The sequence below is a fragment of the Nematolebias whitei genome, chromosome 7, assembly GCF_014905685.2.
Source record: "Nematolebias whitei isolate Nwh7 chromosome 7, NemWhi1, whole genome shotgun sequence".
Taxonomy (NCBI): domain Eukaryota; kingdom Metazoa; phylum Chordata; class Actinopteri; order Cyprinodontiformes; family Rivulidae; genus Nematolebias; species Nematolebias whitei.
In genome coordinates, this window is record NC_056504.1 from 21,338,565 (window position 1) to 21,349,383 (window position 10,819).

Here is a 10,819-nt window from a genome sequence, read left to right on the forward strand (position 1 = left end):
CCCACCAAATGTAGTAAAATGTGGGGTGCAGCTTCGCTTTCGCTTCACTACTAATAATTTAAATATAACGGATTCTTTCTTTTTCGAGTTAAATTAATGCCATGTGACCGAGGTAACTGTGAGTATTGTTTAATCAGTGACAGGAGACGTTATTTTCATTTGACCCATCAGAATAAATGCGGTCATTTATTTAACAGAATCAAAATTTAACATCAAAACATTGTACACTTGATTAGCTGATCTGGTTCTGATTAATAAAACATGGCACGCTTTACTAATAAGACAACAGGACATTTCTGAAGGCATCTAGATTACTGGCAAAATAGAAGAGTTTAAAGGAAGGAGTTCAGAGGTTTAAAGAAGAGATGGATGGAGAAAGGTGTATGTTGTTGACCAGAATTTGCACGCTTCTTCCAACACCAGCTCAAACCTCCGGTACACTTAGCGCGTGATGACTCGTTACCTTCGCAGAAGATGAATCATCTCTGGTACCGGGTCTATTTCAATGCTACCTTCCAGCGTCTCCGGTTAGAGCGGCTGGTCATTGTTAGAAGTCGTGTCTATTTACTCAGTTCAACAAACAGGCTCAGCTCCCTTCGAAGTTGTAGGCGTTACGCCCGGGTGGATTCACAGCAAGTCGCTGTGACTCCATCAGAGATCCCACTCAGGAGTGGAAGACTCCAGAAGGCTTGAGAAGACTCCATCAAAGACTGAAGAGTCAAGAAGACTCAGAAGAACTCAGAAGAACTTGAGAAGACAGAGAAGACTGACTAGTTCCAGGAAGTGCTGACTTTTAAAAGAGTCCTCACTTCCGGTCACTTAGTACTTCCTGATTGGCTGAAACAACCAACAGGGGGTGGTTCTAGTGATGTCAGAGGGTTATTAAAAGTCAAGAGAGAGTGCAAGAATGTTTAGGAACATTTAGTACAGACAGAGAAATGTTATGGCGAAGTGAGACAACGCAGATGCCAGTGTTTCTCTTTTTACCATCTGCTAGGTTTAAAAACAATACAGTCCGTTCTACTAACATGCTTTCTGACTGTCTCTGACTTTTGACCGACATCACTGACTTCTCATTTAGACTGTAGTGAACTCGGCCTCCGACCAAAACCTGCCTCTGAGGACCTTCATGGGACAGGAACTGTTATTTCATTGATTTGAATCCAGAAATACAAATTAGCTCATCCAGAGACTGTCTAATTGTATCCTGAAGTAATCAATTGAAAGAACACTCTTCTTCTATATTATCATTACTATTTTACAATATCTTGATAAATCAAAAGTGTGTTTAGTTCATACCATTTCTAAATGTTGAAGTGAACCACTCATTTTAAATCAACTGTGAAACAGTATTAATGGTTTTTTTAATCCTCATTTAAATTAGAAATCAAGTTAAATGTCTATTTTACAAAGTAATTGTGCTTTTTTGATCTTCTGTCTAAACGAGAAGTAGTATGGTATGGTATGGTATATAGTTTATTCATTTTAAAAAAGTACAAAACAATTCCATAACAATATAAAAAAGATACAAAAGATTTAAAATGAAAGGCAGCAGAAAGAAGAAAAAATCTTATTATATCTGCCCCTTTTTTTCAAACAATTATTTCAGACATAATAATCTTCAAGTAACAGTACAAAATGAATAGCTTTCTAATTTTTCTAATTCTAATACAAAACACACACTAAGCTACTTCATATATACTTTTTTAACAATTCAGTTTTGATCTTTTTCTTAAATGTACACATTGACTTGGCATTTTTCACATCACTCTCTAGACCATTCCACAATCCAACTGCTTGGATTGAGGTAGACCTTCCCTTCAGACTAGTTCTGAATTTTGGTTTGACAAATATTTCTATCCCCTTAAGATTATAACAACTTTGTCTTTTAACAAAATTTCTTTGGATATTTAATGGTAATGTGTGATTTTGAGCCCTATACATAACTGATAAAATACTATAATCTACCAAATCATGGAACTTCAATAACTTCAGTTGATAAAATAATGTGCTTGATGGGTGACAGTAATGCTTTCTGGTGATAATTCTTACAGCTCTTTTCTGTAAAATAAAAATAGGTTTTGTAAAAGTTTTACATGCTTTCCCCCAAACATCAATGCAATAGATTAAATGTGGAACAATGATTGTGTTATACAACATGTACAGAGCTTTATCATTTAATAATTCCCTGACTTTGTATAGTATTGCAATAGATTTAGCTATTTTTGTTCTTACAGAATTTATGTGATTTTTCCATATTAGCTGTTCATCAATGATTACACCCAAACATTTCATCTCATTAACTCTACAAATCTCAACACCCTCAATTCTAAATGGATCATCAACAGTTCTCTTTTTGTTACTAAATATCGTGTATTTAGTTTTATCTAAATTTAATGATAATTGATTAAGTTTAAACCAAGTTTGTATTTTATCAAATTCTGTCTTCATCAATTCCAACATCCGTTTTACATCTTTACCCAAACAAAAAAATGTGGTGTCATCTGCAAAAAGGACACATTTGAGGAGTCCTGATACATTCACTAAGTCATTCACATATAAAATAAATAACTTTGGTCCAAGTACAGAGCCTTGAGGAACTCCACAAGTGATATTGCACAGGTCAGATCTTACACCATTTATTTGTACAAACTGTTTCCTATCTTTTAAATAGCTAGATGCCCATTGTAATGCTGGTCCTCTTATACCATATTTATTTAATTTTTCAAGGAGAATAGTATGGTCAATAGTATCGAATGCTTTTTTTAAATCAACAAAAATACTAACACAATACTGTTTTTGATCGACAGCAGTAGTTATTTGTTCTATTATTTCCATGAGAGCCATTGATGTAGAGTTTTTTGCTCTAAACCCATACTGACTGCTACTTAGAATGTTTTGTTTAGTAATAAATATATCTAATCTGGTCACAAACAGTTTTTTCTAGAATTTTTGAGAACTGTGGTAATAAGGATATTGGTCTATAATTATTGAACACACATTTATCACCATTTTTAAAGAGAGGAACTACCTTAGCTACTTTCATATTGTCTGGAAATATTCCTTTTGAAAATGATAAATTACAAATATATGTAAACGGCTCGATAACATAACTCATTATGTCCTTTACAAACATCATATCCATGTCCACCCAGTCTTTTGATCTCTTATCTGTAAGATTTTTTACAACATTCATTATTTCTTCTTTGTCAGTTCCATTAAGAAAAATACTGTTGTCACAACCTATAACTGAATGGTTCACATTATTGTCCACTTTTGGTATTTTAGCAGCAAGGCTTGATCCAACGTTCACAAAATGATGATTAAATCCATTTACAATTTCATTTTCATCATGGATTTCATTGTCATCCTTCAAAAAATATTGTGAAATACCTGTTTTTGCTTTATGACTTTTCAGAACACTATTTATTACACGCCATGTAGCTTTCATATCACCATTACTTTTATTTAATAAATCACTATAATATTCCTTCTTGTGTATCCTTATAATCCCTACTAATTTATTTTTATACTTCTTATATTTCTCTTCAGCCTCTTGTGTTCTCAATTTCAAGAAACATGTATACAAATAATTCTTTTTTTTACAAGCATTTCTCAACCCTTTCGTCATCCATGGTTGGTCAACAACATTTCAAGTAGTGATGTTGGTCGAAAGTCAGACGATCGTTATTAGAACGAAGTGTCGTGTTTTTAAACCTAGCAGATGGTAAACAAGAAGCTACTGGCCTCTCTTCCTCCCACTTCACCATAACATGTCTTCTGTCTGTACGGGAAGTTTCTAAAACATTCCTGCTGTTTTCTTGACTTGTAATGACCCTCTGACATCACTAGAACCACACCCTGTTGGTTGTTTCAACCAATCAGGAAGTCCTGAGGTGACCGGAAGTGAGAACTTTTTAAGAGTCCACACTTCCTGGAACTTCTCATATCAGTCAGGTCTACGAGGTCAACTGGGTCTCTGATGAAGTCTAGTCTTGAACTTAGTCTTCAGAGCCTGTGAAGGATCCTTCCACACCTGAGTGGAACCTCTTACAGACTCACAGCTTGCAGTGAATTCCCCCGGGAGATGAGCGTGTTTGTTGAACGGAATACCGTCACTACTTCGGACGATTCTCAGCCATCCTTACCGGAGACGCTGAAAGGTCGCATTGAAATGGACTCCTGTTCCTGAGCGGAGGTATCCCGTCTAAGGTAACGAGTCTTAACGCGCCAAATGTACCGGAGAGTTGGGCTGGTGTTGGATGAAGGGTGCCGTTCCTAGTCAACACACATTCCTGTTTATCCATCTTTTTCTCTCCATTTAAACTCTTCCATTTCCCATTTTTAAACTCTTCTATTTTGCCAGTAATTAATCTAGATGTCTTCAGAAATGTCTGTTGTTTTTATTAAGTAAAACGTGACAAGTTTTATTAATCAGAACCAGATCAGCTAATCACTTGTACAATGTTTTGATGTTAAATTTTGATTCTGTTCAATAAATGACCACATTTATTCTGATGGGTCAATGAAAATTAACGTCTCATGTCACTGATTAAACAATCTATGCACAGTTACCTCAGTCACATGGCTGTAATTTAGCTCGAAAAAGAGAGAACCCGTTATTTAAAATATATTGTAGTCAAGGGTAGCTAAAACCTAGCCCATTATAACCCTACAAGACAGAAAATCAAAATGCATAATTACTTTGTAAATAGACATTTAACTTGATTTCTAATTTAAATGAGGTTTAAAAAATCATTAATACTGTTTCACAGTTGATTTAAAATGAGTGGTTCATTTCAACATTAGAAATGATATGAACTAAACACACTTTTTGATTATCAAGATATTGTAAAATAGTAATGATAATATAAAAAGAAGAGTGTTCTTTCAATTGATTAATTCAGGATACAATTAGACAGTCTCTGGATGAGCTAATTTGTATTTCTGGATTCAAATCAATGAAATAACAGTTCCTGTCCCATGAAGGTCTTCAGAGACAGGTTTTGGTCAGAGGCCTAGTTCACTACAGTACGCTCCCTTCAAAATCTCTGTTTTTGTTTTCTCCGAGGCTTGCAGCTATGCAGCTACAACACTTTACACAACACTGCCTATGCCACAAAACACCAACAAAGCAAAATAGTTCATTGGAAACATGCAAATAATTATTAAAAATGTGTTCATGCTAATTATTTTTATGTGCATACCTCAATTTCTCCCTCATACTCTGTGGAATCCAGCAGCGCCACTTTAAAGGGGTTGGTTTTAAGCCTTTTGGAGCTTTTCTGAGGAGATTTGAGGGTCTTGTTGGGGGAGGTCTTCTCAGACATGTCCTCTGTTTCTCTGTGTTCATCCAAATGCTTGGAGTTTTGTTCCTTTAAATTAGAAAACAACAGAATAACTTGTTAGGAATACTGTAAATGAAATGTGGTCGTGTAAAGTGCAAAACAACGCAGCGAGTCATACTTCTCCATTTCTGTCCTCTACATCCTCTGTCCTCACTCCAACTACCTCCATGTTCTCTCTAACTGCATCCATATATCTCCACTTTGTCCTTTTCCTGGCAGCTGCATTTCTAACATCCTTCTACCAATATACCCACTGACTCTCCTCTGGACATGTCCAAACATCTGTCCCTCCTCTGTACATGTTCAAACATCTGTCCCTCCTCTGGACATGTCCTAACCATCTCAGTCTGTCCTCTCTAACTTTATCTTCCTGTTGTTCAACCTGTGCTGTACCTCTGATGATCTCATTCCTAATCTTATCCATCCTTGTCACTCCTAAGGAGAACCTCAACATCTTAATTTCTGCCACTTCCAGTTCTTTTTCCTGTCTTTTTGTCCATGTCTCTGTCTCCAGACCATACAACATAGCTGGTCTCACTACTGTCTTGTAAACTTTTCCTTTGAACTTTTCTGACATCCTTTTGTCACAAATCACTCGTGAAACTTTTCTCCATCCACTCCATCCTGCCTGGACTTTCTTCTTCACCTCTTTACCACACTCCCCATTTTCCTGGACAGTGGACCCCAAGTATTTGAAGTCCTGCACCTTTGTGACTTCTGCTCCTTGTAGCCTCACTGCTCCACGTCCTCCCTCTCATTCACACACATGGACTCTGTCTTACTAGGGATGACTTTCATTCCTTTTCTTTCAAGTGCATACCTCGACCTCTCCAAGTTCTCTTCCAACTGTTCCCTGTTCTCACCACAGCTCACAATGTCATCTGCAAACATCATAGTTCACGGGGATTCCTGCCTGACCTCATCTGTTAATCGGTCCATCACCAGAGCAAACAAGAAGGGGCTCAGAGCCGATCTCAAGTGATCTGTTAACACTTAAAAATGTTTTAGGAATGATTATCAATACTACCACTCTAACATTTAGCTCAAAATCTGTGAAAAAGACTGAGTTACAGTCATTCACATGGAGCTAAGATCAATTAGTTATATTAGCTATATAATAAAAAGATTGTATACAAAGCACCACATTATCTTTATTTGTTTTAAAAACATTAGTCTGTATAGAAATGTCAGAAGTATATATGTTTTTATTCAAACCTCTTCAATCACATTTTTAACACTTTTATGTAACTTTGCAAGTTCTCTAGAGATGTGCTGGTGCTCAGAGTTTGTTATGGTGATGACACTCAGCTATAACCACACCAAATTTGAACTCAGTGTCTGTGAAACTGGCTATAAAACTAGAGCCTACAAACTCTGTACCTCTTTTTTATCGTATGTCCGTGTCTCATTTTGCACAACTGTTGCTGCTAAAGAGACTGTGTATTTTGTTTTATATTTATTTTATGCTTGGGCAGCACGGTGGAGCAACTGATAGAGCTGCTGTCTGTCAGCGAGCAGGTCCCTGGTTCAAATCCCGGTCCGGGGGCCTTTCTGGGTGGAGTTTTCATGTTCTCATCGTGCATGCGTGGGTTTTCTCCAGGTACTACTGTTTTCTCCCAAGGACAAAAAACATGCATGTTAGGCTGATAGGTAACTCTAAATTGTCTCTAGGTGTGAGTGAGAGAGTGAATGGTTGTTTGTCTCGTTTGTCTCTATGTGTCCCTGTGATAGACTGGAGACCTGTCCCGGGTGTACCCTGCACCTTGCACAGTGATTGCTGGACATGGGCACCGGCAACCCCCATGACCCAAAATGGAATAAGCGGGTAAAGATAATGGATGGATGGATGGATGGATTTATTTTAATGCTCATGAAAATTGCACTATGTTGCTGCTAAGAGATTGCTGCTGAACTGAGTTTCTTTAAATCTGCTGTACAATGACAATAAAGCATCTTCTCTCAATTATAGCCATTTTTGTTTACTAAGTTTTCTGGTAGCTGTGGCAGCCATTTTAAATTGGACAAATAATGACTTTAAAATTTATTTGTTGTCTATGTGAAAGCACTGTGTTTTACACTTCAGCAGTCAACCAATTGTGAAAGTAGATCAGTGCTGACCTGTTTAGCCATCTTGCTGTCAGAGGTGGAGTCCTGCATGCCTGCTGCTGCCCCCTACTGTCAGGGAGGACTCCTGGCTTGATGTGTCCACTTCCAACTCAGAGCCTGAGCGACAATGGTCGTTTCAGAAAAGTAACACCAGCCTGAGAAAAAGAGTAGAAAGAAATTCATCAGTATTTCACTACAGCACAGAAATCAGTTCATCATGCATATTTTACTGAAGCTTATGAGATTATTATTATTGGGCGGCTGTGGTTGAGTGGTTAGAGCAGTCGTCCTCCAATGCAAGAGTTGGGGGTTCGAATCCACCAGCAGTCACATGTCAAAGTGTCCCTGGGCAAGACAATGAACCCCTCATAGCCTCTGATATGTGTCCCGTCAGTGTATGAATGTGATCTAAAGCACTGATTAGTCTCTTTAGAATGATTTGTTCAATTAGCTTTGTAGAGATCTCGTAGAGTGCTGTATGAATGGGTAAATGAGATTGTAGTGTACAGTGCTTTGAGTATCTTGAAATAAGATAGAAAGGCGCTATATAAGTACAGTCCATTTACAATTATATAATTTAGCTACATTTGTCCACAATGTAAAAAACTTCAGGTTCTAATAAAAGTTCATAACTATAATGCAAATATAATGCATTGTTTACATACTCACTAACTTACTAAGAGGCAGGTGACAGTAAAAAACACTTCAGTAACACATCCAAAGAAATTAGGTCTGTATTTGTCCATTTTATCATTCACAAAAACGAAATAAGACTCCAGAGCCTCATCTCTCAGTGAATACTGTGTGTTCTTGTAAAGATTCAGTCTGGAACTGGACCTTTGGTACATTTTAATTCAAGAAGTAGAAACTCACAAAGTTAGCTGTATAATTTAAACAATTCAACTCATGTGTTGGTACATTACAGCTGTCAGCATTTTATCTAGACTGACCCTGGGTTTTTGATCTGCTCAGAGATGGGATTATAATGAAATTATAACCCGGTTCTGACTGGTTTAAACGGGGCCAGCAACTCTAAAAAGAGTCTCCCAGGGATTCAATATCTGTCAAGGAATGTAGTTGATTTTGCTAGTTGCAACAGCTAGATGCAGTGACCCGTGACCCGCATCCAGCTCCCGTTGTAACACAGCAAAGACACAGAGTTGTACTTTGTGCAGATTCTTGGTTTGGAGTTATGTAGGTTTTATTTTGCTCTGTAATAATTCCTGGAAATTAACTGGAAGCACCTTTGGTTGCAGTTTATAGGTGGGAGTGGAGCAGAAACAACCAGGAGTGAGAGTAGAGCCAGTTCAGTGGGTTTAGAGAGGTGTGCACTGCAGACACGTCACAACATAAGCACTCCAAGAGGAACTTTCAGACAACAGAGTATAAATGTCCTACAAAAGAAGTCCTATAATTCATTGAAGGAATGCATATCACCCATCAGACTTTTACACTAAGAACACTGTATTCTGAGAAATTACAGAAGTGTAGCCATTTCTGTCAAACCCTGAATCATGCCAAATTTCAAGCTGCAAAATGACAAGCTCATCAGTATGTGTTGTGAATGACTCAGTTCCAACTTTGTCTTGAGATTAATGAGATGTTTTGATAATGCAACACAGCTTCAAAAGTTAAATGAGCAAAAAAAAAGAAGTGTTAGTGTAGAATCATACAATGTAGAACTGACATATGATAAAAGAAGGTGGCTGAATATGACAATGGACCGTGATGAAAAATGTAATAGAAGCAAGAGGAAAGTTGAAGCAACAGAAGATTAAAGTCATATATTTCATTCTTTACAGTTATTACCACAGTCCAACTAGACATGAATGGTAAAGAAAACAAATAATTAATGTTGACATTTGAAACACAAACTAAACTCAAATTAAAAGCCAGTGTAAATAAAGTGAATTTTCAGACTGTATGTAAAAAACTAGACTTTGCTGTAGGGTTATCAAGGGACCGTTTGTTCCAGAGTCTGGGGGCTGCCTCGGTAAAAACCTGATCTCTGCTGTGCTTTAATTTAGCTCTCGGCTGCACGATGAGCACATGGCTGGAAGAGCTCAGTGTTATGGTGGGATTGTAACAGATGAAAATCTGAATTAAATAATAGGGAGGCAAACAATTTAAAGCTTTCAATGTGAGAATATTTTTTAAATCAATACAAAAATGACAGCAGTCATAACAGTCTAAATGGTTTTAAACTAGAGTGATGCCTTTTATCTGTTCAAAGACACACAGCAGCACAACTGCAGGTGATGGAGACAATTATCAAAGGAAATAAATATAGAGAATTGCTGTAGTTCAATCTAGTGGTGATAAATAAGTGTTTTGATGTCTTTTAGAAGAAAGTACACATTTTGCTTTGACAATTTGATGCATCTGACACAAACCAGTTTTGACCTGTGGACACTTAAACCTCACATTTAGAAGGACAGACTAAAAATACTTGAAGACTCCTGACACTGGAGAAACAAATGGGTCAAAGATGTTGGTAAACCCACTGAAAGGAGTGCTCCTGACTCAGTCAGCTGACTGATTCTGACCTGCTTCAAGTCCTTCACCATACTCCTCCCATTTTCCTTTTGGACAGTTAACCTCAAGTAGTCATCTGCCGGCTATCGGATCCTGTCATCCTTCTATGAGCCTGACTGGGAACTACCACCCGCACTGCATCATCTCTAGAAAAGTCCTAACCATGTCTCTCCAGCAGGCTCTTATGTTTGGTTTGGTGGTTGCAAAACGGGTTATTTTGAGGGAATGGAAATCCTCTACCCCTCCTTGTTTTAAAAAATGGCTTAATGATATGGTGTCTTGTATTTATCTTGAAGAGATTTGATACTCTTTGTCAGACAACCATTATAAGTTCCTTGAGGTGTGGGGTCTGTTCAATACATATATACAAATGTCTGGTTTAAAATGATTATGCTGATCATTGGGATCTGTTTTTGATTTGTTTTTGTATTATCATAATTTCTTTTTCTTTCATGTTTTACTGATGCTCTGTTTTTTATATTTTTTATATATGATCTATTTTTTTAATCAGATTGTTTAATGAACTGTAGGTTGTTTCATTGGACTCTGTCCTGTGCTTGATTACACACATTAGGTTGATGTGTACATTTTATCCTTTTTCACCAGTAGGCTGACACTGTTCTGTGACTGTTTGGTTATGTTTTTTTTATTATTTTTTTATTTTTATTTTATTATTTATTTTATTTTGTTTTAATTATTATTTTTTATGTGCTTGTGTTTTTCTTAGTTGTTTAACTCTGAAAATTATAAATAAAGTATAAAAAAAGAAGATACAGTATATACTGTGTGTGTGTGTCCTTGTTTATGCTACTTTGTGAGGCCCATTTTTC

At 36.9% G+C, this 10,819-nt stretch overlaps 1 protein-coding gene across 1 annotated transcript in view; it reads right to left on the reverse strand.

Annotated features, from left to right (window-relative positions):
* LOC119412170 (band 4.1-like protein 1) overlaps window positions 1-10,819 on the reverse strand; it is a 134,321-nt gene that overhangs the window by 117,997 nt on the left and 5,505 nt on the right. Inside the window, exons 2-3 of the mRNA XM_037679147.1 lie at window positions 7,467-7,609; window positions 5,208-5,375 (exon numbers count right to left, since the gene is read on the reverse strand). Of these exons, the coding sequence (XP_037535075.1) occupies window positions 5,208-5,375; window positions 7,467-7,505 (207 nt within the window). The 5' untranslated portion in view covers window positions 7,506-7,609. The remainder of the gene's footprint in view (window positions 1-5,207; window positions 5,376-7,466; window positions 7,610-10,819) is intronic.